This window comes from Hypanus sabinus, chromosome 8 (genome assembly GCF_030144855.1).
Source record: "Hypanus sabinus isolate sHypSab1 chromosome 8, sHypSab1.hap1, whole genome shotgun sequence".
Taxonomy (NCBI): Eukaryota; Metazoa; Chordata; class Chondrichthyes; order Myliobatiformes; family Dasyatidae; genus Hypanus; species Hypanus sabinus.
This window is the reverse complement of record NC_082713.1, coordinates 117,093,660-117,120,252: the sequence shown is the minus strand read 5'-3', so window position 1 is coordinate 117,120,252 and position 26,593 is coordinate 117,093,660. Positions and strand designations below refer to the sequence as shown.

At 40.4% G+C, this 26,593-nt stretch overlaps 1 protein-coding gene across 2 annotated transcripts; it reads right to left on the bottom strand.

The window, feature by feature from the left end:
* Positions 1–1,260: 1,260 nt before the first annotated feature.
* Positions 1,261–26,593, bottom strand: LOC132398366 (glioma pathogenesis-related protein 1-like). Of its 2 annotated transcripts, XM_059977682.1 has the most exons (7): positions 25,005–25,142; positions 23,041–23,171; positions 10,460–10,705; positions 8,370–8,482; positions 8,206–8,288; positions 8,045–8,068; positions 1,261–7,685 (listed from the first exon to the last, which is right to left on the bottom strand). In XM_059977682.1, exons 2-7 carry the CDS (start codon positions 23,101–23,103, stop codon positions 7,555–7,557), a joined length of 660 nt encoding a protein of 219 aa, XP_059833665.1. In that variant the 5' UTR covers positions 23,104–23,171; positions 25,005–25,142; the 3' UTR covers positions 1,261–7,554. The 2 variants fall into 2 exon arrangements, with proteins under 2 accessions (XP_059833665.1, XP_059833664.1); XM_059977681.1 differs by lacking the exon at positions 23,041–23,171 and having other exon boundaries at positions 25,005–26,593.

Here is a 26,593-nt window from a genome sequence, read left to right as displayed (position 1 = left end):
TTAAATAAATGATAATATCGAACCTGTCTCTACCACTTCTACTGGAAGCTCATTCCACACAGAATGATACATTTAAAAAAAGACTTAATTCTTGTTTTACTCACCACACTGAACTGGGCTCTTAAAAAAAAAAGGCACAGATGCCACCAAGCTGGAAGGAAGCGATAATCTCAGCTATACCAAAAGAAGGCAAGGATAAAATGGAATGTGGGTCATTTAGACCAATATCCGTTCTTAATGTAGATTATTTACCTCCATCATGGCCAAATGATTAGAAGACTTTCTACCCATACTGATACATAAGGATCAGACAGGTTTTATCCAACAACGGCAAACACAAGACAATATATGAAGGACACTTCTATTATGGATCATATACAAAAGATATGGTTGTTGACTTCAGGAGAGCACGGAGTGACCATTCTCCGCTGAACATTGATGACTCCTCTGTTGAGATTGTGAAGAGCTCCAGATTCCTTGGTGTTCACCTGATGGAGAATCTCACCTGGTCCCTCAATACCAGCTCCACAGCCAAGAAAGCCCAGCAGCATCTCTACTTTCTGAGAAGGCTGAGAAAAGTCCATATCCCACCCCCCACCCCCCCCCCCCCCCATCCTCATCACTTTCTACAGAGGTTGTATTGAGAGCATCCTGAGCAGATGCATCTCTGCCTGGTTCAGGAATTGCACAGTCTCAGATTGCAAGACTCTGCAGCGGATAGTGAGGTCAGCTGAGAAGATCATCAGGGTCTCTCTTCCCGCCATTATAGACATTTACACCACATGCTGCACCTGCAAAGTTAACAGCATTGTGAAGGACCATACATACCCGTCATACAAACTCTTTTTCCTCCTGCCATCGGGCTCTCACAGCAAGACTAGTTTCTTCCCCCAAGCCATCAGACTCCTCAATACTCAGAGTCTAGACTGACATCTACATTATTTATTATTATATTGAGATTTGTCCTCTACTGTGCCTATTGTCTTGTTTATTAATTATTGTACTGCCCTGCACTGTTTTGTACAATTTATGTAGTCCTGTGTAGGTCTGCAGTGTAGTTTTTGTGTTGTTTTACATAGTCTACTGTAGCCTTGAGTTGTCTCATGTAGTCTAGTGTAGTGTTGTGTTGTTTCATGTAGCACCATGGTCCTGGAGGAATGTTGTTTTGTTTTTACTGTGTACTGTACCAGCAGTTTATGGTCGAAATGAAAAAAAGTGACTCAACTTGAAAATAAAATCAAAGCAATAGTGATAAGCATGGACACTAAAAAGTAATTTAATTCTGCTAATTGGAATTTTCTTTACAGAGTTTTACATAGATTTGGTTTCCATGACACAATTATTAAAACTATACAGGCACTACATGACAATCCTACTGCTAGGATTAAAATTAATGGATATTTATCAAATAGTCTTACCCCAGAAAGGGGCACGAGACAGGGTTGTGCATGGTCACCACTACTCTTCGCATTATATCTGGAACCATCAGCTCAATACATCAGACAAAATGAAGATATCAGGAGAATTAGTATTAAAGGGATAGAGCATAAATTGGCCTGTTACACAGATGACATTTTGATCTATCTAGGGCAACCAACATACTCTTTACCTAAATTGATGCAATCCTTTGAACAATTTAGTCAATTATCGGGATATAGGATCAACATAGATAAAACCCAATTACTTTCATATAACCACAGCCCACCAAGTGAACTTCAAAGTAGATACCCCTGGGCATGGCAAACAGAGTCTTTCAAATATTTGGTCATTATTATGCCAAAAGATTTGGCAAAATTATCAGAATGCAATTATCAGCCTATATATAAAAATTAAGGAAGATTTAACAAGATGGAACCTAATTCCTTTTTTTAGTCTCAGTTCAAGGATTGAATCTATTAAAGTGAATATACTGCCCAGACTATTATATCACTTTCAGACCCTACCAATAGAGATTAATCAAAATCAATTCAATGAATTGAACAAAATGTTATCAAGGTATAGTTGGCAGGGTAAAAGGCCTAGAGTTCATCTCAAAACTTTGCAATTAGCCAAAGAAAACGAGGGATGAGGCCTAACTTCTCTTAGAGATTATTATTTTGCAGCACAGTTGAGAGCTGTGATATGTTAGTGCAACCCATCATATGACACTCAATGGAAAAACATTGGGGAGGGGGGATACTTCCCATCCCCATACAAGCAACTTTGGCTGATAACAACCTACAAAGGTACATAAATACTATTGATAACCCATGGGTGAAATGGACTCTTAAAATATGGAAAACTATTATAAAATAATATAAACTAGAGAAAGATATTGCAATTCTTAAATGGTGTGCATATGACTTGGATTTTACGCTGAATACACTGGATGCTAGACTTAAGGACTGGACAGCTAAAAGAATAACAGTTCTTTGCAATATAATGAAAGATGTTTTGAAATGCTTAAAGAGAAACACTTATTAGAAAAACAAGACTTTTGTCAGTATTTACAGATGCGACAGTGTGTTAATAGGGGGGTTAAAAATGTAACCAAGGCAAATACATGTTTGATAGAGCCATTTAGAAAAGCATACAATTCAGATAACAGCAGTAGAATCATTTCAAGCGTGTATAACAGCTTGTCAAATCTTAAAACACATTCGACTTCATACATTAAAACAAAATGGGAGAAGGAAGGAGGGATAATTATATCTGAGGAAGAATGGACAATAATATGGAGGTATCAATGTAAGTGTACCAGTTCACAGAAATGGAGGGAGTTTGGATGGAAAGACTTGATAAGACATTTTATTACACCCTCTCAGAAATCCCATTATGGTAGTAACCTCCCAGCTTGCTGGAGAAATTGTGAAAATCAAAATGCAAACCATTATCATATTTTCTGGGAATGCCCCATTATCAAAGACTATTGGAGTGGGATACACAGTGTCCTACAAAGCATCTTTAAATGTGAAAGTAAGACCATATATTTTGGGTATATACCTCAAGAATGGTTGCAAAGAGATAAATATTTAATGAATATACTGCTATTGGCTGGTAAAAAGACTTTTACCAGGAGATGGTTATCACAGGAGAGCCCAACTTTAAATGCATGGATGAAAATTACAATGGACATTTACAAAATGGAGAAGGTAACAGCATCTGTTAATCATAAGTTGGAACAATTTGATTCATACTGGGAAAAGTGTTTTAACTACATAACACCTCATAGGCCTGATTTTGTTCTCATAAATCAATATGTTGTAAAAAAAAGATCACTCCCTACTTGTACATAGTTTTCTCCTTTTACTTGTTCTTTCTTTCCTCTCTTTTCTACAAGTGTATACCTCAGATAAATATTGTGAAGATTTGTGGCAAATATGATTATGATGTATGTACAAAATCTGAAATACATCTTATGGAAATGTTTGTTTGATGATGAACCAAAAAAAATGACAAAAAAAGACACATCTCAGACCTTCAATCTGAGCGCGTCCCTTCTCTGTCTCCTGCCTATCCTCTCTCTCGCACTGTCTAAAAGCTTTCTTTATTTGTAAGCCAACCTCCTCTTCCCCAGTCTCTTCAGTTCGGTTCCCACCCCCCCAACAATTCTAGTTTAAACTCTCCCCAGTAGCCTTAGCAAACCTTCCTGCCAGGATTCAAGTGTAACCCGTCCTTTTTGTACAGGTCACACCTGCCCCAAAAGACGTCCCAGTGATTCAGAAATCTGAATCCCTGCCCCCTGCTCTAATCCCTCAGCCACACATTTATCCTCCACCTCATTCTATTCCTGTACTTACTGTGGCGTGGCTCAGGCAGTAATCCTGAAATTACTACCTTTGCGGTCCTGCTTCTCAACCTCCTTCCTAACTCCCTGCAGTCTTTTTTTAGGACCTCTTCCCTTTTCCTATCTACGTTGTTGGTACCAATAGGTACCATGACCTCTGGCTGTTCTCCCTCCCACTGCAGGACATTTTAGACGTAATCTGAAACATCCTGGACCTCGGCACCTAGGAGGCAAACTACCTTCTGAGTTTGTTTCCTGCATCCACAGGATTGCTTGTCTGACCCCCTAACTATAGAGTCCCCTATCACTACTTCCTTTCCCTACCCTTCTGAGCCACAGGGCCAGACTCTGTGCCAGAGGCACAGCCACTGTCTCTTCCCCCAGGTAGGCTATCACCCCCTCCTCAACAGTACTCAAACAGGAGTACTTATTGTCAAGGGGTACAGCTGCAGGGGTACTCTCTAGTACCTGACTCTTTCCCTTCCCCCTCATGACTTGTCTGTCTCCCGTGGCCCTGGTGTAACCACCTGCCTATAACTCCTTTCTATCACCTCCTCGCTTTATAAGGCACTGGTGAGGCCTCACCTTGAGTATTGTGAACAGTTTGGGGCTTCTTATCTAAGAAAAGATGTGCTGGCATTGGAGAGAGTTCAGATTCACGAGGATGATTCCAGAAGAGGAAGGGTTATCGTATGAGGAATGTTTGATCGCTCTGGCCTGTACTCACTGGAATTTAGAAGGATAATGGGGGGGGATCTCATTGAAACCTTTTGAATCCTGAAAGGCCTAGCCAGAGTAGATGTGAAAAGGATGTTTTCCAAGGTGGGGGAGTCTACAACAAGAGGGCACAGCCTCGGGATAGAGGGACGTCTATTTAAAACAGAGAAATGGAGAAATTTCTTTAGCCAGAGGGTGGCAATGGAGGCCAGGTCGTTGGGTGTATTTAAGGCGGAGATTGAGAAGTTCTTAATCGGCCACGGCATCAAAGGTTACAGGAAGAAGACCACGGTGTGGGGCTGAGGAGGGGAAAAAAGTATCAGCCATGATGGAATGGCAGAGCAGCCTCAATGGGCCAAACAGCCTAATTTTGCTCCTATGTCTTATGGTCTAAATGCATCAATGTACATGTGATAAATAAATTTGATTATGACATATTCTGCTATGTCAAAATTATGATCCGAAGTGGCAAAGTATTTTGGCATTACATTGAGGGTAAGTTAGGAGGCCATGGATAACTCCTGCCCAGCTTATCCTAGCAGGTAGAGGAACTTAAGGTTTTCCTGAAGAAAGTATGGCAACTTTTTATATGTAGGTATCAGAGATTCCAGTGATGGAGGGAGATGTTTAAGTTAGATGCAATCTGCAGCCGTATTGAGGCTGTGCACAGCTGGTCCTCTGGAAAAGATACTATCTACATCAGATTGTGGAGAAATTTTGGTTTGGGAATGGGGAAGCATTTCTGGTTGCAGAATACTCATGGACTTACAGTAGTAGCCATGGATATAATTAGCTCATTTGGTCAGCAATGAACTCCAAAATGTATAACCCTGAGTAAAAGTCTCTGGCTACCACACGATCAATACCCCTCATCATCTTGTACACCTCTATCAGGTCACCTCTCATCCTCTGTCGCTCCAAGGAGAAAAGGCCAAGTTCACGCAACCTGTTCTCATAAAGGTACAACCTCCAATCCAGGCAACATCCTTGTAAATCTCCACTGCATTCTCTCTATAGTATCCACAGCCTTTCTGTAGTGAGGTGACCAGAACTGAACATAGTACTCCAAGTGGGGTCTGACCAAAGTCTTATATAGCTATAACATTACCTCACAACACTTGAACTCAGTTCCACAGTTGATGAATGCTAACACACCATACGCCTTCTTAACAACACTGTCAACCTGCGCAGCAGCTTTGAGTGTCCTATGGACAAGGACCCCAAGATCTCTCAGATCCTCCATACTGCCAAGAGTCTTAACATTAATATTATATTTTTTCTTCAAATTTGACCTACCAAAATGAACCTCGTCACACTTATCTGGGTTGAACTCCATCTGCAATTCTCAGCCCAGTTCTGCATCCTATCGATGTCCTACTGTAACCTCTGACAACCCTCCAGACTATCCACAAGAATCCCAATCTTTCTGTCATTGGCAAATTTACTAGCCCACCCTTCTACTTCTTCATCCAGGTCATTTATGAAAAGCACAAAGAGGAGGGGTCCCAGAACAGATCCCTGAGGAACACCACTGGTCACTGACCTCCAGGCAGAGTATGACCCATCTACAAACACACCTTGCCTTCTGCGGACATGTTAATCTAATACTTTTAATATTAAATGTTAAATGTAAATTTAATTTTTTTTAAATAAGGTGGACAAAAAGAAAGAAAGCAGCAAGCAGGGGAAAAAAAATCATAGCTGATACTACCCACCCTGTAAACTGCATTTTCTAGAAGTTCTCTTCTGGATAGTGTTATAGGGCTTTTAAAAACAAAAACCACATTATCTTAAAACTTACTTTCCCAGGCTGTCAATCTCACCAACCACGCGCGTTAGCATGTCACTGTACTACACCGTAGACACTTAAAAGGTGTTACAAAAAGTGGTTTTTACATTGTAACTATATGCTGGTATGCATAGTTTCTCTCCTTTAACCTCTGACTTATTTTTTTGCATCATTCTTTATAATTGTCGAATATTGACATTTTTAGTTGCACGTCAAGCCCTGACCAACACTTCACAGTAAATTCCTAATACATGTAAATATATATGGCAAATAAAGTTGATCCTTTATGAAGTCCTTAAATGCATTGATTCAAATTGATACCAAAATGCTATACTTATTCAAATAATAATCTCTTGTTTTACAAAACAATTTTAAATGGAACCCCATTTTGAACATTTTTATTGCAGAATGAGTTTAAGGCAGAACCTATTCAGCATATTTAGAACACCACAAATTCAGTTCTGTCCATTAATCCAGTAAATGTGGACCATAATCAAATTCCTAACACAAACAAGATAAAATCAGCAAATGCTGGAAATCCAACCAACACACACAAAATACTAGAGGAACTCTGCAGGCCAAGCAGCATCTATGGAAAAAAGTACAGTCAACGTCTCAGGCCAAGACCTGAGGACAAATTCCTGATTTGGCATTGACAAATCTTGAAGCAAGTACAGAAATAAAACATTTAATATTTGAAGTGCAAATTGAAACATGTGAAAGAGTTTCATGGTTTATTAGACTGCATTATAATTGATCTGGGACAGTTAATGCTGAAAACAAAATATAAAGCTCTGTTTCCATGTGGAAATGTTGTTAACAGTAATGAGCAAAAATATTCACATCAAAGTACAAAAAGATCAAGATGCATCTCAATAAAAATTATTTTAAAAATGTTAAAGCAAAATTCAAGCTTCAGTCGCTAACCAGAAAAATTAATTACCTCCCAAAATTTCCCCTTTCATATTCAATGATAGTCCTCATCTAAAATATCCAATAGCTTCCTAATGCATTCCTGTTTAGATAGTGCAGGTAATTTGAAGTTATTTCCACTATAGAAGTTAACAAACCAACTGACAAATTGAAAAGTTGTCATGGTATCACTATTTGAGCTACAGTGCAGATCAAAGTATGACCTCCATCATGATTCTTCAGAAATTTTGAGAGTTGATACCTATGTTTTGTGTTTAATGGAGGTGTCATTTATTTCCTTTCTTTCAACCACACAAAATCCAGTATTCAGGTCTGATATAATTGCAGACATGATTTAAACTGGCATGTACTATGTATAGGCAAACATGTTAGTGTACTTCTGCTGTATCAGATATACTCCAACGACAGTAATAATCAGAGTCAATGGTCTCATTGCTACAACAGCGATGCAGTAATTGTCACATGCAGAGTCTGAATTATCTGAAAGAAAAAAAAAGATGTAAAAATACACTACATTCCTTTAAACTGAAATAAATCTTAATACTATGTTTTACAGTACAGCTGTAGAATAAGGATTCAATTCTTGCCACTGTCTTTAAGAATCTTACGGTTTGTAACTGTGGGGGTTTTCTCTAGGTGCTCCGGTTTCCTCACACATTCCAAAGACGTGTGATTTAGGGTTAGTGAATCATGGGCATGCTATGTTGGTGCTGGAGACACTTGCACTATTCTCGCTGATTTGATTTGATGCTCTGTAGGTTTCGATGTACATGTGACAAATAAAGCTAATCTATCCCTCTGCTAAAAAATTTAAAGGTTTAATATTAAAATGTACTCACTTGTCATCTCTCGTGTTGCATTTCCTGATGAAAAGAAAATGAATACACAATATTAAATCAACTTTGTCACATACTAGAATTACTGAGTTAATTTTTGTTGATTTTAAAAATCTGAATGATCACATCAAAATATACAAAGAATCTACATGATTCAAACTTACTGCATAATCTATTTTCACACCAACTGTCAGGGCACTGAGTACATGCTTTTCCTTCTAAATAAGGATGTCTTGGATAATTTCCACTGCAGGAAAGAATAACCCAAAAATATTAATATTTTATTAATTGTACCTTCTAAAAAGAACCCAATACAGGAAAGACTTACGGTGGTCCATAATCGCAAACAAAAATGGTCGAAGGCTCACGGCTGAACTGAGCAATTCCCCCTGGGCAGGTGTGAACTGCACAGCCAACTTTGTAACTTGATGCCCAGACGAGCTTGAAATCAAAACATGGGAAAAGTCATTATTTATGATATTCTACTCTCAAGCAAAGCTCCATAGTAAAAATTTCACCCTGATCCAGTTAAAAGTGGCACAAATTACTTTCTTTCCCAGAATAAAGGTATAGACTATTTTCTAAACAGGTGAGAAGATTCAGAAATCAGAGGTGCACAGCAACTTGGAGGATTCCCTGAAGGTTAACTTGCATGTGGAGTTGGTGGTAAGGAAGATAACTGCAATGTTAGCAGTCATTCCAAGAGGACTAGAATTTCAAAGCTAGGATTGATCAGACCACATCTGGAGTAAAATGGCATCATTCTTGATTCTTATTTGGCCCCTTATCTAAAAAAGGATATGCTGGCATTAGACTGTCCAGAGGAAATTTATGAGAATAATTCTGGGAACGAAGGGGTTAACATGAGGAGTGTTTGATAGCTCTAGGCCTGTACTCACTGGAACTTAGAAGAATGAGGGGTGATCTCATTGAAACCTACCAAATATTAAAAAGCCTAGATAGAGTGGACATGGAGATGATGGAGCAGTGGGCACAGCCTCAGAACAGAAGGATGTCTCTTTAGAATGTAGATGAGGAGGAATTTCTTAGCCAGAGCATGGTGAATCTGTAGAATTCCTTTCCAGAGACAGCTGTGGAGGCTATATCATTGCTGTCATATAATTGTTTGATTTCAAGATGTCTGAAATATGAAAGCATTCTACTCACTTGACTAAGAATTAAAGCTTTGATAACTGGCACAGCTGAACTTGACAGCTGCCAATCACTTACAAGTACCAGTTAATGAAATGTTTGTCCAGCCCCTCTGGAAATGCATCTACTGAACTCAAGAGCATGACATTCAGGAGCCAAAGAAAACAGGAGCAGAAATAGACCATCTGATACTTCAACTTTGCCCCACCTTTCAGTCTGATCATTTCTGAACCCTTCTTCCATAAATTCCACAATCTTTCACAAATGGATTGCCTCAAGTACTTCTAATGAAGCATGCCAGATTGTAATATGCTTGATACCCAAATAGAAATTGGAATTGAGATACCGATGAGCCACAAACTTAATGAATTGTGGAGTAGGTCTGACGTTTTTGCATTTAAAATCATGTATTTTAGAGTCAAGTTATGAGGGTACAGAAAGTCAGCACCAACTTGAATGGAATTTTTCAGTTACAAAGACCATTCACAAACAAGCTCACTGAATACAAGTTGCTCATTTCCTATGGTCCATGTTAACCCTAGCCGATGCATGGTTCCCTCCTGCTCCTGTCTAAACAACAGTCATCCAATACAATTGATAATTTTGGTTAAAAAAAATCCCTCCTATCTCCCCTCTTCTTCTATTCCTCACTCTGGCCTCCTACCTCTTCTTGCCGATCTATCACCTCCCCTTGGTGCCCCTCTTCTTTCCCTTCCTCCTGTGGTCCACTCTCCTCTCCAATCAGATTCCCTCCTCTCCAGTCCTTTACCACATGCCTGGCTTCACCCATCACCTTCTTGCTTTCCTCCTTCCCCTCCCCCACCTTTTTATTCTGGTATTTTTTCCTCTTCCTTTTCAGTCCTGAAGAAGGGTCTTGGGCCAAAATGTCGACTGTTTGTTCATTTCCATGGATGTTGCCTGATCATCTGTGTTCCTCCAGCATTTACTGTGTTTTTCTTTGGATTTCCAGCATCTGCCGAATTTTTTTTGTTTATGATAATTATGCAGATGCCAGCATCAGCAATTATATATCCTCCACTAGAGGCGTGAGGAATATTATTATTTCAGCCCATTCTTGCTCACTAAGAGCAGGCTGAAATTCTAATATTTGCATACATGCTGTTCAAGAGACAGATATCATTTATGTAATGGGTCAAGAACAACTATATCATGAATAAATCATTTATTGCTGGAAAAAACTGAGAAAAATGGCATCATTTTTGATTCTTATTTGACCAGCAAAATTATTTGTTGAAAATATATTACCTGGGTGTAATGACCACACACTTTTCCGCACCTGTTGGAGTTATAATCATAATAGTGAATTTCATTATGCCAACTTTCTATAGCAGCGGGAACATCTAAACTGGAACCCGTCTGGACATAAATGTTCTCCCCAATAGTCTTGAATACTGGATGAAGTTTCCAATGAGTTTTTAGATCCTTGTTGTGAGCAAATATGCATTTCTTACTCCATGCAAGAGCTGCTTCAGCGAGAGTCCTATCCCATGACTAGAAGTAAAAAAGTAAATAGCCAAGTAAATTAGAGACATATAGCCAAGATCTCAGAAACATTTTGCTTTGATTATGTAATCAGACCCATATACAAACTTGGCTTGTTAGCAAGCTCTGCTAACAGCCACGTAACTCAGTGGTGAGAAGGCCACCTGCCATAAACAACATATTTCTAGGATCTATATGATTTGGGGTTTAACCAAACAGGAATATCATGATGTTCCAATTAAAGAAACCTCAATTTGAGTGAGTGTTGTGTAAATGCTGCCCTTACAGAATTATTGGTCTGCCAGAAATAACAGATTGTACACCACATAAATATAAAGAAAGAATATTTACAGATTTCAGCTTTATCAAACAGTTAATAGGAAAAAGAAAAGAAAAGGGCCCATTAAAGTTCAATTAGTCCAATGTGCACAAGTCCATTGGAGCTCATACTGGAGTGGGCTATTTTGCATTGATTTGTTGCCACATGATTGGCTGATTAGATATTGTGTGATTAGATATTATTGAAGCACAATCTGAAATAGATCAGACCTTAATCTTCCATTTAAAATTTACATTCAGTGGCCACTTTAATGAGCAGGTGTACCTAATAACACAAATATCTAATCAGCCAATCATGCGGCGACAACTCAATGCAAAATAGCATGCAGACATAGCCAAGAAGTTCAGTTGCTGTCCAGCCTGAACATCAGAAAGGTGCAGAAATGTGATCTAAGTGACTTTGTGGAATGATTTTAGGCATCAGATGGGGTGGTTTGACTATCACAGGCATTACTGATTTCCTGGGATTTCCATGCACAGCAGTCTCTAGAATTTACAGAGAATGGAAGGAAAAATGTCTAGTGTGTGACAGTTCTGTGGGAGAAAATGCCTTGTTAATCAGAGAGGTCAGAGGAGAATGGCCAGACTGGTTCAAGCTCACAGGAATGTGACAATAACCCAAATAACCATATGTTTCAACAGCAGAACATCTCTGAATGCACAACATGTTGAACCTTGAAGTGGACAGGCTACTGCAGAAGAACGCAGGCCCTTCACTCCACCAAGTCAGTGACGGCCATCAACCACCTATTTTATAATCCTAACTTTCTCCATTTTTATTCTCCCCACATTCTTATTAATTTATTAATTTCTCCCAATTCTATTTCCCAGCTACAGCCAGCCAATTAACCTGTAACCAAGTTGGGAATTTCAGAACGTGCATATGCATTTACAAGAGCTTAAGACAGGAGCAGAATTAGCCAATTCACCTATCAAGTCTGCAGTGTCATTCGATCGTGGCTGATTTATTATTCCCACTCAGCCCCATTGTCCTGCCTTCTCCCTATAACTTTTGGCACACTTATTAATCAATAACCTATCAACCTCTGCTTTAAACATACCCATGATTTGGCCTCTACATCTGTCTGTGGCAATGAATTCCACAGATTCACCACCCTCTGGCAAAAAAAAATCTTTTCTGATTTACACAAGACATAGGAGCAGAATGAGGCACTTGGCCCATTGAGTCTGCTCGCCATTCACTCATGGTTGATCCTTTTCTCCCCTCCTCAGCCCCACTCCCTGGCCTACTCATAACCCATGATGTTGTGGCCAGTCAAGAACTTATCTATCTCTACCTTAAATACACCCAATGACCTGGCCTCCACAGCTGCATGTGGTAACAAATTCCACAAATTCACCACGCTCTAGATAAAGAAATTTCTCTGTATCCGTTTTAAATGGACCCTCCTTTCCACATCTACTCTGTCTAGGCCTTTCAACATTCGAAAGGTTTCAATGAGATCCCCCCTCATCCTTCTGAATTCCAGCGAGTACAGACCCAGAAAAATCAAATGTTCCTTGTGTGATAACTCTTTCATTCCTGGAATTATACGTGAGCCTCCTCTGAACTGCATCCAATGCCAGCACATCTTTTCTTAGATGAGGAACCCAAAACTGTTCATAATACTCAAAATGAGGCCTCACCAGTGTCTTGTAAAGCCTCCGAATCACATCCCTGCTCTTGTATTCTAAACCTCTTGAAATGATTGCTAACATCACATTTTCCTTCCTCACCACCAACACAACCTGCAAGTTAACTTTAGGGTGTTCTGTTACTTTTCCAGCCTCATTTTCTAGCAGTCCTATATCCACACCCATCTCTCTTTTTTTTTACATATTTGAAAAAGCTTTACTATCCATTTTGATATTGTTTGCTAGCTTGCTTTCATAGTTCATCTTTTCCCTCCTAATGGCTCTTTTAATTGCTTTTTGTAGGTTTTTAAAAAGCTTCTCAATCTTCTGTCTTTGCAATAATTTTTGCTTTATCATACTGTATGTCCTCTTTTGCTTTTACATTGGATATCATATACCTTGTAAGCCATGGTTGCACTATTTTGCCATTGGAGCTTCTTTGTTTTTGGAATATATCTATACTGCTCCTTCTTCATTTTTCTCCAAAACCCAACACCATTCCTGCCCTGCTATCATCCCTGCCAGCATTTCCTTTCAATTTATTTTGGCCAACTCCTCCCTCATTCCACTGTAATTTCCTTTATTCCACTGAAATACTGCAATATCAGACTTTACCTTCTGCCCATCCATTTTCAAGTTGAACTCAATCATATGGTGATCACTGCCTCCCAAGGGTTCTTTTACCTCAAGCTCCCTGATCACCTCTGGTTCATTACATAACACCCAATCCAGTATAGCTGATTCCCTGTTAGGCTCAACAACAAACTGCTCTAAAAAGCCATCACATAGGCATTCAACAAACTTGGGAACCATTTCCAACCTGATTTTTCCAATTGACCTGCACGTTGAAATCTCCCATACCTTTCATTACATTGATCTTTTGACATACCTTTTCTATTTCCTGTTGCAATCTGTGGTGCATATCCCAGCAACTGTTGGGAGGCCTGTAGGTAACTGACATCCTTTTACCTTGGTCGTTTCTTAACTCAATCCACAAGGGTTTAACATCTTCTGATCCCGTGTCACATCTTTCTGCAGATTTGATGCTATTCTTTACCAACAGAGCCACACAACCCATTCTGCCTACTTTCCTATTCCTCCGATACAATGTGTAATTTTGGACATTCAGCTCCCAACTACAACCATTCTTCAGCCACAATTCAGTGATGGCCACAACATCACACCTGACAATCTGTAAAAGGGCTACAAGATGAGCCACCTTATTTCTTATACTTCATGCATTGAGATCTAACACTTTGATCCTGCATCCCAAAAGCACTGATACTCACCCTGCAGGCTGCAATTATATCCTATCATCTGCCTGCCCTTTCTGACAGTCTGACTGCACACCGTCTTTGCTTTTTTCAAGGTCCCTAAAATGGTCCTCAAGGAGCTGCAACCTCCCAGGACTCCAACATCAAGCATGAAGAAAACATAACAGCCATTTACTACACTTACAATAAGAGAGAGAGAGAGAAAAAAAAGAGGGAACCTTAACTGCAGCATACCCATATTTAAAGGGTTGTCCTTTCATACCAAGCCTGTGCCTTCTATTCTTTGAGTCTCCCATTATGGGAACATCCTCTCCACATTAACTCTATCAAGGCCCTTCAATCTTTGATAGGTTACAGTGACATCAATATCCCACCCTCCTCCCCCCACCAATCCTTCTGAACTTCAGTGAGTACAGGCCCAGAGACATAAGGTGGTTCTCATATATTAACCCTTTCATCCCCAGGATCATTCTCGTAAACTTCTTCCTAATGCTTTCCAGCCTCCCAACATCAGCACACTCTTCCTTAAAAATGGGGCCCAAAACTAACCACAATACTTAAAATGTGTTCTGACCAATACCTTATAAAGCCTCAGTATTGCATCCTTGCTTTTATATTCCATTCTTCTCAGAATGAATACTAACAATAATGAAGTGGCCTACAGGGAAGGAGTCAACTCTCTGCACAGTGGTGTCAAGAAAACAACCCCAAAAACAAAGGTGCTGGTTGTGGATTACAGGAGGAATGAAGACGGACTAACCCCTATTGACATCAATGGACCTGGGTTGAAAGGGTAAACAGCTTTAAGTTCCTCAGCATCCACATCACCGAGGACCTTACGTGGTTTGTACATACCAGTTGTGTGGTGAAAAAGGCACAACAGTGCCTCTTTCACCTCAGACAATTGAGGAAGTTTCTACAGGGGCACAACTGAGAGCATTCTGACAGGCTGCATCACTGCGTAGTATGGGATTTGTACCTCCCTCAACTGCAGAATTCTGCAGAGAGTGGTGTGGACAGTCCAGCGCATCTGTAGCTGTGAACTTCCCATAATTCAGGAAATTTACAAAGGCAGATGTGTAAAAAGGGCCCAAAGGATCATTGGGGACCTGAGTCACCCCAACCACAATCTATTCCAGCTACTACCATCTGGGAAACTGTACTGCAGCATTAAAACCAGGACCAACAGGCTCCAGGACAACTTCTTCCATCAGACTGATTAACTTACACTGATTTGAGTGCATTTCTATGTTACATTGTCTGTTCTATTTATTATAAATTACTATGATTGCATGTATGTGAGGTATGTAAGAAATAAAATCAATAACTGTGTATTTGCCTTCCTTACTATTGACTCAACCTACAAGTAATCTTTATGAATCCTGCAGTAAGACTCACTCCAAAGTTTCATTGGATCTGTAATTCCTGAATTCTCTCCCATTTAGAAAATAGTCTGTGATTTTTATTCCTTCTGCCAAAATGTTAGACCACATACTTTTTTATGCTGTATTCCATTTGTCAACTCTTTGCCCATTCCACTTTCTACCCTTACATTTATCTTTGTATCTTCTGCAAATGTGGTCATACATCCCTGAATTCCATCCAAATCATTAATGTATAAACATCTGAAGTAGTAGACCCAACACTGACCTCTGGGGAACATCTCCAGTCATCAGCAGCCAACCAGAAAAGGCCACCCTTTATCCTCACACTTTGTCTTTTGCCAGTTCATCAAGCTTTTATCCACACTAGTATCTTTCCTTTAATACCATGTACTTGTATCTTATTTGGCAACATCATGAGTGATACCTGTCAAAATTCTTATGAAAATCCATGTAAACAACATCCACTAACTCTCCTTCGTTTCTCCTACCTCTAACTTCCTCAAAGAACTCCAAAAATTTCTCAAGCAAGATTTCCCTCGAAGGAAACCATGCTGATGTCAGCCTTATTCATCATGTCCTTCCAAATATCCTGAAACCTCAAACTTAATGATGGACTCTATAAAAGCTCATCAATTATTGGTTAACTGGCCTATAATTTCCTGACCTTTGCTTCCTTCCCTTTTTAAAGAGCAGAGTGACAACAATGTTTTTTCAGTCTTCTGGAACTATTCCTGATTCTTGGAATATCAATACTGATGCCTTTGCAATCTCTTTAGCTACCTCCTTCAGAACCCTGGGGTGTTATCTGACCGATCTTCTCCACCTTCAGACCTTTCAGCTTCCCAAGCACTTTCTCCTTAGTAATGGCGACTATACTCACTTCTGCCCCCCTCTCCCATGACTCTCAAATTTCTGGCATGTTCCTGATGTATTTCATAGTGAAGACTAAAGCAAAATACCTTTTCAGTGTGTCAGCCATTTCTTTGTTCCTGATTTCTACTTATCCAGTGGTCAATGTCCAATCTGGCCTCTCTTTAACACTTCATATATCTGAAAGCACTTTGATATCCCCCTTTATATTATTTGCTGGCTTACATTTGTGTTTTTTTTTTCTTTTCTCTCATTTTTTAGAAACTACTGCCATTGCTGCTCTACCATCATTACTGCTAGTGCCCTCTTCCAGTCAACCTTGGCCAGCTCCATTTTCTTGCCTTTGTAGATTACCTTAACCAACTGCAATACTGACACTCCAAACTAATTCCACAGCCTATGAACTCTATAACTCATGACTTCAGTATTATTTATTTATTATTATTGCATTTCCACAGTTTAGTCTTCTTTTGCACATTGGTTGTCTGTCTTTGTGTGTAGTTTTTCCTCGATTATATTGTATTTTCTTTATTCTACTGTGAATGTCTGCAAGAAAATTAATCTCAAGGTAATGTACGATGACATACGTACTTTGATAATAAATTTACTATGAACTTTGAATTTTAGCTACTCCCTCTCAAACTGCAGGATGAATATCATTGCCTTCTGATGGTTATTTTACCTTAAGCTCCCGAATCAAATCACGTTCACTGCACAACATCAAGTCCAGAATTGCCTGTTCCCCAGTGGGCTCAACCATAAGCTGCTCTAAAAAAAACACCTCATCAGCATTCTACAAATTCCCTATCTTGAGATTCAGTAATAACCTGTTTTTCCCAATCTGTCTGCATATTGAAATCTCCCATGACCACCATAGCATTGCCTTTCTTGTCCATTACTTCTTTTTTAATCTGTTGTATTTTGTAATCCACATCTTGGCCGCTACTCAAAGACCTGTATGTACTCCCATCCGAGCCTTTTTACCCTTGCAGTTACTTAACACTACCGACAAAGATTCTAAATCTTTTGATCCTATGTCTTCTATTAAGGATTTGAGCTTTTTTTAAACCAACAAGCCACCCACTCCCTCTGTCCACCTGCCTGTCTTCTATAAAGATGTGTATCTTCGGATGTTTAGGTCCCAGCTGCGATTTCCTTTCAACCATGACTGTGATGTCCACAATGCTGTACCTGCCAATTTCTAACTGCTCTACAAGATATCTACCTTGATTCATATACTGTACACATTGAAACAAAATAAACCTTTTAATCCTGTATTCACCACCTCCTTCTCAAATCTGATCACCATGTTGTCCAAAGTTAAATTCTTAACTTTTTCTAAACTTTATAATTTTTTTTACTTGGGAGTCGTTAGTAACCTCTCCTGTGCTCTCCTTTCCTTTTACATTATTCATTCTTCCAAGCTGTTGAAGCCTGAAATTAGAGCTTGAGTGTTTAGGGCTGGTATCAGAAATCATCACTTCACACAGAGATAAGGATAATCTCTGATCTCCATCACTCGTCACAGTATTGTGGGTGGTCAAATGAAATTGCATAAGCATTATTAATGGTTTTGCGCTTGCTACAGATATAAAAGTTATGGATCTAAGATGAGTGAGTGGAGATAAGGTGGACCTAATCTAACTCGATGGTAAGCAGACTCCATGGAATTGAAATATTAATGTCACATGTACCCAGATAAAGCAAAAAGCTCATCTTACATACTGTTCAACAAGATTTATCTATTTCTGGCTGGTAGCTAACAATATGACAAAAATCAAAACTAGTGTATAGGCATTGTACTTTTGCAGATGGAATTTAGTGCAGACAAGTGTGAGCAGTTGCACTTTGGGAGGACAAACCATAGAATGACTTAGGGTCATAGAACAGTACAGCACAGGAAAAGGCCCTTCAGCCCACAATGTCATGCTGATCCAATTAATTTACTCATCAAATGGCCAACCCAACTAATACCCTCTACGTACACAATATGCATATCCTACCATTTTCCTCACATTCATGTGCTTATCTAAAGGTCCCTTGGAGGTTCAAATGCATTCGCCTCTAGCATCACTCCAGGCAATGCATTACAAGTATCTACCACTCTGTAAAAACTTGCCACTCACATCTCCTTTGAAGTTACCTCCTCTCACCTTCAATGCACACCCTCTAGTATTGGACATTTCCACTCCGGAAATGAGGCACTCTCTGTCTACTCTGTCTATGCCTCTCATAATCTTATAAACCTCTATCAGATCTCCTCTTAGCCTCTGCTGATCTAGAAAAGACAACCAAATTTTATGCAACCTCTCATTATAGCACACGCCCTCTAATCCAGACAACATCCTGGTAAATCTCTTCTGCATCCTCAACATCATTCCTATAACGTGGTGACCAAAACTATGCAATACTCCAGATGTGGCCTGACTAGTTTTATAAAGCTGCAACATAACTTACTGACTTTTGAACTCAATACTTTGACTAATAAAGGCAAGCATGCCATATGCCTTCTTAACTACCTTTTCAACCTGTGCAACCACTCTCAGGGAGCTATGAACTTGGACCCTCAAGATCCCTTTGCTCATTAACGCTCTAAGAAACTTGCCCTTAAAGTGTACTGTCTCTTTACATCTGACTTATCAAGCTGCAACACTTGACATTTGCTGTTGTTCCTTGCAGCACATCGGACAACCCAGCACATATGGAGAGCATGTGAGAAGCCAGCTAGATTCAAACCCAGGACACTTGAGTTGCAGTGGAGATGCAAAGTTCAGTGCAGATGCCACTACGCCACTGGCTTGCAAGCACTTCACATTTCGTCAGGCTAAACTCCATCTGTCATATCTATAATTGATCTATAATCCCATTGTATTCTTTGCCAGTCATTGGCACTATCCAATTTTGTATCATCTACAGACCTACTAACTCACCCATCCACATTTTCAGAAGTGTGGTAGGCAGACAGATCTGTGAATCCATAATTCCTTGAAAGTGGCTTCAAAAGATAGATAGGGTTGTAAAGAACACTTTTGGCACATTGGCCTTCGTAAATCAAAGTATGAGTACAGGAGTTGAGATGATGCATTAAAGTTGTATAAGATGTTGGTGAGGCTGAATTAGGACTATTGTATGCCATGCTGGTCACCTGGTATGGGAAAGATAGCAGAAAGATTGAAAGAGTGCCTAAAAAATTTACAAGGGTGTTGCCTAGACCTGAGGACCTATGTTAGAGGGAAAGGTGGAACATGTTAGGACTTTATTCTCTGGACTGTAGAGGAATGAGGGGAGATCTAGAAGTATACCAAATTATGAGGGGTATAGGTAGGGTAAATCAACCAGGCTTTCTCCACTGAGGATGGGCAAGACTAGAACTACAGGTCATGGGTTAACAGTGAAAGGTGAAATGTTTAGGGGAACATGAGGGGGAACGTCTTCACTCATAGAGTGTGCAAGTGCGGAACAGGCTGCCAGTGGAAGAGGTGAATACGAATTGCATTTCAGAATTTATTTATTTAGCGATACAATGTGGACCAGCCCCAATCAGCTCACCACCCAGCAGCCCACCTACTCAGAGACATACTGACCACCCATTTTGCCATTGGTGCTTAGGGCTGCAGCCAACCTATTTAACCATCACCTAATCCCAGGACAATTTACAATGACCAATTAACCTACTAACTGGTACACCTTTGAACTGTGGGAGGAAACTGGAGCATCCACACGAAACCCACACTGCCACAGGGTGAACACAGAAACTCCTTACAGAAAGTGCCAGAATTGAACTCCAAACTCTGGAATGCCCCAAGCTACTGTACAATAGAGTCGCGCTAACCACTAGGAGAAATTTGGATAAGTATATGAATGGGAGGGGTATGGTTCAGGTGCAGGTCGATGGGTGTAGGCAGAGTAATATGTTGGCATGGACTAGATAGAGTGAAGGCCTGTTTAGGAACATAGAATACAGGCGCTTAGGCCCACAAAGCTGTGCCAAACATGTCATTACTGTAGAAATTACCTAGGGTTACCCACAGCCCTCTATTTTTCTAAGCTCCATGTACCTATCCAGGAGTCTCTTAAAAGACCCTATCGTATTTGTCTCCACGACCATTGCCAGCAGCCCATTCCACACACTCACCACTCTCTGAGTAAAAAACCTACCCGACATCTCCTCTGTACCTACTCCCCAGCACCTTAAACCTGTGCTGTTAAGTTCTATGACTCTATGCATTGAAAGTCTATAACTTTAGTGTTCTTGCTAATCAAGGTTCATGATCTATGAGTTAATATGTAATTAAACTCTAAAGTCTGGAATACAGAATTAGTGCTGTTGACACTCACTTCCAAATTACTCATTTGCAAGCCATGGCCTGTTGCCCAAGATCCATGTTCCGTTTATCAACATCATATGACTGAAGCCACCCATGTGTTGTGCAAGAGCATTGAAATTTTTCCTCTGCTGTCAAAAGCTGTAGTACAGGCAGACATCACACCTCTCCTGCAAGTCTCCCGCATATTGATAGCTGCCCCCTGACGCCCGCAAATTATATACAATATCCTGGAAATCGATTTTTTTGGGAGAGGGAGGGGAGCACCCTGATTGGTCTCTCTTCGTGCTAAGTAGACCTATCAGTTTTCTCTGTGGGCGGGCTTTACAGTCAACCCCTCTCTCTCTCTTTCGTTGTCCATCCGTTCAGTTTAGTGTCCTGCAGCGCCATGGCAGAGTGTTCCAAAAAAAAAGAAAATATGAAACATACTTCACCCCAGACTACACTAAAGTGTACCCCTGCCTAATAGGGGTCAAAAATAATGACAGTGTTGCTCGCTGCACTGTTTGCAAAAGTGACTTTTCTATTGCCCATGGTGGGTTAAAATGGAAAATGCATGTTGAGGTGAGTTTAACAGGTTCATTTGTCTATTAGCATAGCTAATGTTATTTAAACTAGCTGGCTAGCTGCTAAGGAGCTACTCCATTGATGTCCTATGTGATGAGGCCAAACTCCCTGTAGACTTGTTTAAATTTGTAATAGAATTTAAAAAATGGCTCCATGATAATATAAGTACATATTTTAATGTCACATTTTCTGCACAGACCCAACTGGGTTCACAGATTAGACAAAATCACTAAACAAAGTATTAGATACACCCTTTAAAGTCAACTGGGGGGGGGGTGGAGGAAATATGGGGTTGCAGGGGGTGGGGTGCCACCTGTCTGAAATGAGTTTTTGCAGGGTGGGATGTCTGCATAGGGAAGAACAAATTCCCAGATTACAACTTTTGCAGAGGTAGCAGGAATTATGAAAAACCAGGGCACTGCTACTGCACAATCTCAGCGACCTACAGTTTGGGTATTCATAATATATTTTAAATTAGAAGAATGAAGGAAAGGGTACTCACTGAAACCTATTGAATATTGAAAGGCCTAGATGGAATGGATGTGGAGAGGATTTTCCTATGGTCAGGGAGTCTTAGAGAAACAGTTACCATGATGTAGTGCCGAACTTCTGTTCTAAGATGAATCTAAACTTTCCTCCTATATAGCCCTCCATTGTTCTATTATTCGTGAGTCTATTTAATTAAAGCTCTTTCATTAAAGGGCTTTTATTTATTTATTTAGAGATACAACACTGGACAGGGCCCTTCCAGCCCCATGAGCGGTGCTGCCCAACAACCCAGTTTAATTACTATACACAATGTCCAATTAGCCTACTAGGTCTTTGGACTGTGGGTGGAAACCAGAGCACCCGGAGGAAACCCACACATTGACGGGGAGAAGAACTGAACTCCAAACTTCAGCGCCCTGAGCTGTAACCCATGGCACACCATCTGCTTCTTGTTACCAACCCCAGTGCCTCCAACTTTTTGATATTTGCCTACAACTCATACACTGATTTAAACCATTTGCCATTAAACGGTTTAAGTCAGTAACATCGAATCATTACTCATTTCTATACATGCTGCCTGACCTGCTGAGAATCTCCAGCATTTTGTGTGTTATTCTGGATTTCCAGCATTTGTAGAAACTCTTGTATTTATAATTAAAACCACTTATTTTAATTTATTTTGTATTTGTATAATATCCCCCAAGTTACTCAAAAATATACTCAGTGAAAGGCCATCTTAGTTTGGGTGTTGTGTAATAACCCAAATCTTATTACAGAGCGTAACATAAAGGAACCCTTACGAGGTAGTGATCATAATGTGGTTAAATTCATTCTGCAATTTGAGAGAGAGAAGTATAACTCGCATGTATCAATATCACAATGGAATAAAGGGAATTACAGAGGCATGAGAAAGGAGCTTGCCCAGGTGGATTGGATGGTGATGCTGATGGGAATGACAGCAGAGCAGAGATGGCTGAAGTAGCTGAAGTTCTCAAATGGCAGGGCTAGGCAGCCATGGCTTACAAGGGAAGTTAAGGACTGCACAAAAGACAAGGAAAGGGTATATAGGGTAGCAAAAGTGAATGGGAAGTTGGATGATTGGGAAGATTTGAAATCCAACAAAAGGCAACTAAAAAAGCTATAAGAAGGGAAAAGATAACATATGAGGGCAAACTAGCCAATAATATAAAGCAGGATGCCAAAAGCTCTTTCAGTTTATAAAGGGTAAAAAAGAGGTGAGAGTTGATTTTGGACAACTGGAAAATGATGCTGGTGAGGAAGTAATGGGAGACAAAGAAATGGCAGGTGAACTTAATGGGTACTTTGCATCTGCCTTCACTGTGGAAGACACTAGCACTGTGCCAGAGGTCCTTAAGTGTCAGGGAGCAGGAGTGAGTGCCATTGCTATTATAAAGGAAAAAGTGCAAAGCAAAATCAAAGTCTTAAAGTGGTCAAGTCACCTGGGCCAGTTGGACTACATCCCAGAGTTCTGAGAGAGGTTGCTGAAGAGATAATGGATGCATTGTTCATGATCTTTCAAGAATCACTTGATTCTGGCATGGTCCTGGAAGATTGCAAATGTCACTCCATTCTATAAGGGAAGAAGGTAAAAGAAAGGAAATTATCGGCCAATTAGCCTAACCTCAGTGGTTTGGAAGGTGTTGGAGTCTATTATTAAGGATGGAGTTTCGAGGTACTTGGAGACTAATGATAAAATAAGTCAAAGCATGGTTTCTATCAAGGGAAATCTTGCTTGATAAATTTGTTGGAGTTCTTCGAGAAAGTAACAAGCAGAGTGGCCAAAGGAGAGGCAATGGATGTCATTTACTTGAATTTTCAATAGGCATTTCATAAGGTGCCACACTTGAGGCTGCTTAACAAGATAAAATAACATTGTGGGCCGAAGGGCCTGTACTGTGCTGTATTGTTCTAAAATCCCATGGTGTTACAGGAAAGATACCAGCATGGATAGTGGAATAGCTGACAGGCAGCGAGTGGGAATAAAAGGGGTCTTTTCTGGTCGGCTATCAGTGACTAGTGGTGTTCCTCAGGGGTCAGTATTGGGACCACTGCTTTTCATACTGTTTATCAACAATTTAGATAGTGGAATTGATGGCTTTGCAGCAATGTTTGCAGATGATACAAAGATAGGTGGAGGGGTAGGTAGTGCTGAGGAAGCAACATGATTGCAGCAGGACAAATTGGAAGAATGGGCAAAAAAGTGGCACATGGAATACAGTGTTGGGAAATGTATGAAAACGCATTTTGGCAAAAGGAACAATAGTGCAGACTATTATCTAAATGGGGAGAAGGTTCAAACATTGTTGATGTAGAGGGACTTAGAAGTCCTCATGCAAGACCCCCAGAAGGTTAATTTACAGGTGGAGTCCTTGGTAAAGGCAAGTGCAATGTTGACACATTTCTGCAGGAATAGAATATAAAAGCAAGGAGATAATGCTGAGCCATTTATAAGACACTAGTCCGGCTACTCTTGGAGTATTGTCAACATTTTTGTGACCATATCTCAGAAAGGATGTGTTATCATTGGAGAGAGTCCAGACGAGCTTCACAAGGATTATTCCAGGAATGAAGGGGTTAACGTATGAGGAGCATTTGGCAGCTTTGGGCCTGTACTCCCTGGAATTTAGAAGGATGCAGGGGGATCTCATTGAAACCTCATTGAAAATGTTGAAAGGAATGGATAGGATAGATTTGGAGAGGATGTTTCCTGTGGTGGGGGTATCCAGAACTAGAGGACACAGCCGCAAAATTGAGGGGCGACCCTTTAGAACAGAGGTAAGGAGGTTTTTTTTTAAAAGCCAGAGAGTAGTAAATCTGTGGAATGTTCTACCACAGACTGCAATAGAAGTCCGTGAGTATATTTAAGACGGAAATGGATCATTTCCTGATTGGTCAGGGCATCAAAGGATATGGCGAGAAGGCAGGTGTATGGGGTCGAGTGGGATCCGGGATCAGCCATGATAGATGGCGGAGCCGATTCGATGGGCTGAATGGCCTAATTCTGCACCTATGTCTTATGGTTTTATAAAGATAATTAGTCACAAGTGTCCTACCTATTCCTCCCCGCCCCTTCTCTAATTTGTTTTTCTCTCTTTCACCCAAGCCTTGCGGTGTCCCCCTCCCCCCATAGGTGCTATCTTGACTGCTGCGAGTTTTAGTTTTTTTCAGTTGTAATTTTATATTTTCTGCTTTTTTTCTTAATATGATACACTACTTTAGAACGCTAGAGTGAATAATTTTACCGAGAGAATACCTAGAATCTCTCAATCTAAGTAATTCAAGAGCATTAAAAACACCACAATTTCAGTTTACTGTAAACGTCAGAATGTAGTTTTACTTTGAATAATCACTTTGTCTCTTGAAAATGTGTTAGGATGTTGCGATGCTAAGTATTTCCCCTTACCATGTACAGCATGTCGCTGGCGGGAGGGTTAACTTGAGAGCGATACAGGTTGTGGGTACTGATGCATTCCTTGATGAAATCCTTATTGCGAATGTCAACAGCTGCTGCCACTCTAAACGCAGCGAAGTAAAAGAGTGCGTTAAGTGAAATCTTGCTGAATCCTCGCAGGTCCATTTCAAAGAAGTTCGAAGTACGGGAAATTTGCAACAGGAAGTTCAACAATTTTACACCAAAAAGGTGTATCAGAAATTCTGCTGCGGTGTGGTAATGCTCTTCCCCTTCTTACTTTCAGAAGTTAAGATGATCAGTATTTAACAGCAAATTTTCTCTTCCAGTAATCGATAGTGAATGGGTAGGGCGCTGGCGCCGCCTTTCCATTGACTAATTTTACTTGCCGGGTTGAGTGGGCGTAGGGTGATACCAGCCCGCACTGTCCTCCGGATATAAAAATCTTCAAGACAAGAAGTAGGAATTCGACCAAATCAGAAGACGAAAAGCATGGATCTCTGGAAGAAAACTAACCCGCAGTCAGTCACTTCTCACTTTAAAAATGACAGATCGAAAAGGAAGTTGATTTTTTTACTAAATGGAAGCGGTCACGCCCCAGGTTAAAAAAAAACACTCCTGTTCTGATCTTAAACTCTGCTTTAAACTACACTGGATCCTGTAATCCTGCCGAAGCGAAAACCAAAGGATGCACGTCCCTGCCTCCACCACCCTTCCAGTCAATGAGTTCCAAGCCACCCCTCACCCCTCACCCCGCCCCAGCCCGAGTGAAAAATCTCATCATTTATCCGTTACTTTAAATCCATGCACATGCTTTTTTTAACGTTTGTGTTGAGGGAACTAGGTCTGAAAAGGTGATATATCTTCAGTAACCTTTTGAAAGAGTCCCGAGGAAGCGTCGCGGCCCGAAACCTCTACTGTACTCTTTGTCATAGATGCTGCCTGGCCTGCTGAGTTCCCCAGCATGTATGTGTGTGTGTGTGTGTGTGTGTGTGTTCTTTTGAAAGAGCTGCTGCTTTTGAAGATAGTGGATGTACTGGCTGTCAAATTCCTAAATTCAATAGATTCTAGAATCCTTCCCACAGATGGAAAGGTAGGAAATGCCATTCCATTACAGTAAAACGCCAACAATCCCTTATCCGGTTTTTCAGAAATCCTCCTGAAGGTTCCACAACTGGCTCGCATTCCCTTTAAACCTGGCGTTCCCAAGCTTTTTTTTTATGCCATGGACCCCAGTTGGGACCCCCTGCTTTAAAATCATTGGGGCGCCATTTCTCACATTCACTTTAAAATTTCTCAGGCCCCATTACCCACATTCCCTTTAAACTCACCAGAGCTCAAATTCCCACATTCCCTTTCAACTCACAAGAGCTGGAATTCCCACATTCCCTTTCAACTCACCAGAGCTCAAATTCCCACATTCCCTTTCAACTCACCAGAGCTCAAATTCCCACATTCCCTTTCAACTCACCAGAGCTCGAATTTCCACATTGTCTTTAAACTCACCGGGACCCCTGTCCCCATATTTCCTTCTGGTACTCTTAATTCTACCTCGCTTGGTACTTCTCTTACGATCACTACAG

What these genes read in the sequence shown, in the direction of transcription:
- LOC132398366 (XM_059977681.1), bottom strand. Translation starts at nt 25,178, where the DNA reads ATGGACCTGCGAGGATTCAGCAAGATTTCACTTAACGCACTCTTTTAC. An exon ending in CCAGCGACATGCTGTACATG is followed by an intron (nt 10,706 to 25,004) that starts GTAAGGGGAAAT and finishes TTTTACTTCTAG; the next exon opens with TCATGGGATAGGACTCTCGC. An exon ending in TGTGTGGTCATTACACCCAG is followed by an intron (nt 8,483 to 10,459) that starts GTAATATATTTT and finishes TTTGATTTCAAG; the next exon opens with CTCGTCTGGGCATCAAGTTA.